Here is a 4112-nt window from a genome sequence, read left to right as displayed (position 1 = left end):
CCGGCGTCTGAGGGCGCGCAAGTTGCTCGTTGGTGTTGGTGGCGGGAGGCGAGCTCCTGAGGCGCCTCGGGCGAGGCGACCGGGAGTGCGCGAGGGCCTCGCGGCGCGGCGCGGCGCAGCGCATCCGTGCCACCGGCCAGGCCCCGCACCGGGGCCCGGTGCGACCCCGTGTCCTCGGCCGGCACTGACCGCACACGCGTGTGAGCGCGAACCATGAGCTTCCCCAGGAAGGTGACTGCTTGGGGGGCGGGTTCGGGCCCTGAGGGCAGCGAGCGGCCCCGCGCGCAGAGTGGCCGGCGCGCGGCCTCGCGGGCACTCAGCCAAGGCCTTGAGTTGGGGGCAGCCGGCGGCGACGTCCACGGTGGGCCCCAGGAGCCCGAGAGCTTCGTGTGGGAGCACGATGTGCCGGGAGCGGGGAGGCCGAGGCGCGGGGGCCGCCGGGGCCGGCCTGGCTCCTCAGCCCAGCCCAAGGGCGATGCCCAGGCCCCGGCGGCCCGCCCTGCCGACGCGAGTGGGGCGGCCCTTGTGGCGTGGCGGAGCGCCCAGGAGCCCCGGGGCAGGCACAGAAGCCTGTCCCCAGAGGACTGCCCCATCGACTTGGCCGCCATCTGGGCGGGCCTGGAGGCCGGGCCGGGTGGGCGAGGCCCGCTGCTCCAGAGCTGCGTGGAGCTGCAGCCGGCCGCCGGCGCCCCCAGCCACGCGAGCAGGGCCCAGGGAGGCCGGGCCGGGGCCGTTGCTAAGAGGGCCCCGAAGGGCAGGTGGAGCGTGGGCAGGGATCACCCGTGGCCCCCCGCCAGCCCCCTGCTGGCTCTGCCCACCGACCCCGAGTGCCCAGAGGAGATCAGCGAGATCCACATGATGAGGGTGAGCATCTACACCAGAGGAGGCCCGGCCAGCGCCAGCAGCCTGGGTGATCCTGGAGACAGAGACACAGGCCGCCTGCCGAGCTTCCTGGTCAGGGAGGGCTTCGTTCACGGGACGGCCCTGGGCTCGGGCTCGGGCTCGGGCTCGGGCTCGGGCCTGGGCTCGGGCTTGGGCTCGCTGCTGGCGGCCGCTGCCCGAGGCCTCCCCGCGGTGGTGGAGAGGCAGGCGGCGGGAGAGCTAGCCGCGGCTGCTTCCAAGAGGATGCAGGGCGCCTTGTGGGGCAAGGCGGGCGGCAGGCCCGGCCCCCCGCGAGCCGTTGGTGTGGCCGGCCTGCCGCTGCCCCGGGCCGCTCCTAGGAAGGGGGTGGCTCAGGTGCGGCAGTCCCTGCCCCCTGGCTCCGAGATGGCCCTGGGGAGACTCTTTCCTCCCTGGGGGCTGAGAGTCCAGGCAGCGCCCCTGGAGCCGGCTGGCTTCCCCCCAATCTGCGGCGTTCAGCTGCTCGGGAGGTCCAAGAAGCAGAGCCCAGTGCCGTGGGCAACCAAGCAGTCCAAGCGCGCTGGTGTCTCTGGCAAGAAATCTGGCGCCAGGAAGCCCCGGGAGTTGGAGCCGGTGGTGGCGGGAGAAGAAAATGACACAGACAGAGGTCCAGTGCCCAAGGGCCAAGTGAGTAGGCCCGCCTCCTGCCCCCTTCCCACCCGCTGGCCCGGCACACACCTCTGTGCCCATGCCCCCTCTGCCCAGTCCTCAGAGGCGGTCCTTGGGCTCCCGTGGTGGGCAGGATGCCAGCTGGGGGTCTCCCTCGGGGGGGTCAGCATTGAGACAGCACTGTGTGCATGCGCGTGCGTGTGTGTGTGTGTGTGTGCGCGCGCGCGCGCGCGTGGCGTGTGCTGGCGTGCGTGCAGCCCACAGTCGTCCTGCCTTGGCGGATTTCCTGCACCTGCCCCTGGGGAGGGCCTTGGGTGGAAGGCAGGACTGCAGGCTGACTTCCATTGGGGGAGCCCTTGCAAGTGTGGGCCTGGAAGCTTCCGTGTCTGCAGGCATGGCCTTCTGCTTCCTACCCCCTAGCTGTTCCCCAAGCCTTCCTTTCTCAGTGCTCTCCCTAGCTCAGCCCTGCCTCCTGCCTGGGGCTGACAGAGCGAAATGAAAGTGCTAATGAGGTTTGCCTCAGAATTCCCTTTTCCATGGCCAGCCTCCACCCAGCCCCCAAACACACACACACACACACACCCCTACACCCCGAGTTCACCAGTGGAGGATGTGTGTGTTAGCTTCCTGCACAGAGATCAAGGTCATCTCTGAGTGTGCACCGTGGACAATTCAGCATTCGAGACCGCAACACCAGAGCCCCCCAAGCTCTTGCAATCTCTCAGCTCTTGGTCCCCAGTCAGGGAGACGTCATGCTCAGGGGGCCCACAGCCTCGGGTGAGTCTTGTGGCTTACTTAGGAGCAGAGGGGAGACGGGCTGGGGCGAGGGAACTCTGTGGCTGTGTGTCGGTCTGCTGGGGTCTCGGGCTTGCTGCCAGGCCTCCCTGCCTGCCTGAGCAGCTTGCCCACAGGAGTGGCCTTTGAGGGGAGGACAGCCGTTCCTGGGGTGTCCTGGTGGGTCAGATGGCTCCTCCCAGAGGCTGGCTGTGGCTGCAGCTGTGGGAGCCTCCAACCCAGGGCCGGGGTGGCATCTGGGCCGCCCCTGGGAAGCAGGGCAGGCAGGGCCCAGGGAGAAGGTTGGAGCTCCAGGCAGGGCAGGGCCCACTGGCTGCCAGCAGAGGGTGGTGCTGCCTCACGTTAGACCCCGCCAGGCCCTTTCCACCTCACTCTCAGCCTTGCAGGCAGCATTTTGTGTGTCTCTTTCAGATGACCAGGAGCCACCAGACCATCCCCCAAGACCAGAAAGGCAGCCGCCTGCAGCACAGGGCTGTCCTCAGGTAGCGCTTCGCCTGGCTCCTAGAAATGCAGGTCCCAACTAGACGGTGGGGTGCGAGTCCAGGTCCTATTCACAAGTGTCCCCTCCCGCCCCGCCCCGCCCTACCCCGGTTTCCCCATCCCGCCTCCCCCCCTGGACGTGGACGGAGCGGGCCTCCTTTCCCAACGAGGACCCCTGGGCTAGGGATGGAGGGCCAGGGGCAGAGGAGGCGAGAGGAGGCCAGAGTACACTGATCTCTTTTCCTTCTCCGCTGCGCTCGGCCAGTGTGTGATACTCCAGAAAGAAATAGAGGAGCTCAGAGCGCATCTTGGTATGAGCAACCTCGGGCGGGGCCGGGGCCGGGGCGGGGGCAGACTGCTGTGGCTCACTGCATCAGCTGGGGGGCTGCAGGGGGGAAGGGCTGCAGGTGCAGGAGCCTCACAGGGACCACCCTCCCCAGGGGATGGGAACCCCGCAGGCTTGGCCCCGGAGCCTTGTGTGCATTTACAGCGAGTTGTATACACAGGTCGGAAACGTATTGTCTGACCTGCGCGCCGCATGCTGCCAAAGAGAAGCGGCCCTACCGGTCTTCTCTTAGTATGTTTAGAGACACCCCGTCTGTCCACTAGCTCCCCTTGCGCTGCGCCCTGGTGTGGCTTCTACGGGGTGTGTGTCTTGATGTATGTGCCTGTCTCACACGTCCTGAGTGGTTCTGATGTGCCCCCAAAGCTTGAGAAGTGCCGCACGCTGTGTTGCCACGTCCAAAATACGTGCACGCTGAGTGGAGGGGATGGGTGCGTGAGTCGGTCCCAGGGCTCTGTGGATGGGGCCAGAGGGGGGTCTCAGGTTGCAGGGCCAGGCAGTTCCTCGCGGGGCCGGGCCGGGCTTCTCGAGCCCTGTGTCTGGGCCGCGTGCCTATGCCTCTCTGTTTCCGCAGGCAAGCAGTCCCTGGCTGACAAGTCCCAGACCCTGTGAAGTGAGTGTTACACACACCATGCCCCGTCCCGCAGTCTTGGCTGCTGAGGGGGGCTGAGGGCTGGGCCTGGCGGGAGGCTCTTCTCTGACTCTGCTTTGTTTGACAGGTTGAAGCCCGCATCTTGCTACGAGAGAGGCGGCTGGTGGCTTGGGAGCCCAGGAGCTGTGGCCAAGCTGACTGGGTCCTGTTCTCCGTCAGCCCTCTCCCTTCCTCCTCCTCCCGGTGCCCTCTGCCCACCCCGGTTCACAGCAGTTTCAAATTAAAGTGTCTGTCATGTTCCGTGGTCTGCCCTCTCTGTGGGATAGGGCGGGGAGCTGCTCCATTTTAGAACCTTTTCCAGAAGAGTTCCTCTGGCACTCTGCAGTCTCCTGC

At 67.3% G+C, this 4112-nt stretch overlaps 1 protein-coding gene across 1 annotated transcript; it reads left to right on the top strand.

The window, feature by feature from the left end:
• Positions 1-213: 213 nt before the first annotated feature.
• On the top strand, positions 214-3739 carry LOC311187557 (uncharacterized protein CXorf49 homolog; the record flags this gene model as incomplete). Its single annotated transcript, XM_084258931.1, has 3 exons — positions 214-1527; positions 2235-2286; positions 3702-3739. 3 exons carry the CDS (start codon positions 214-216, stop codon positions 3737-3739), a joined length of 1404 nt encoding a protein of 467 aa, XP_084115057.1.
• Between the last annotated feature and the right edge of the window lie 373 nt (positions 3740-4112).

Source organism: Talpa europaea (assembly GCF_964194135.1).
Source record: "Talpa europaea genome assembly, chromosome: X".
NCBI lineage: Eukaryota > Metazoa > Chordata > Mammalia > Eulipotyphla > Talpidae > Talpa > Talpa europaea.
This window is presented reverse-complemented; position numbering and strand designations above follow the sequence as displayed.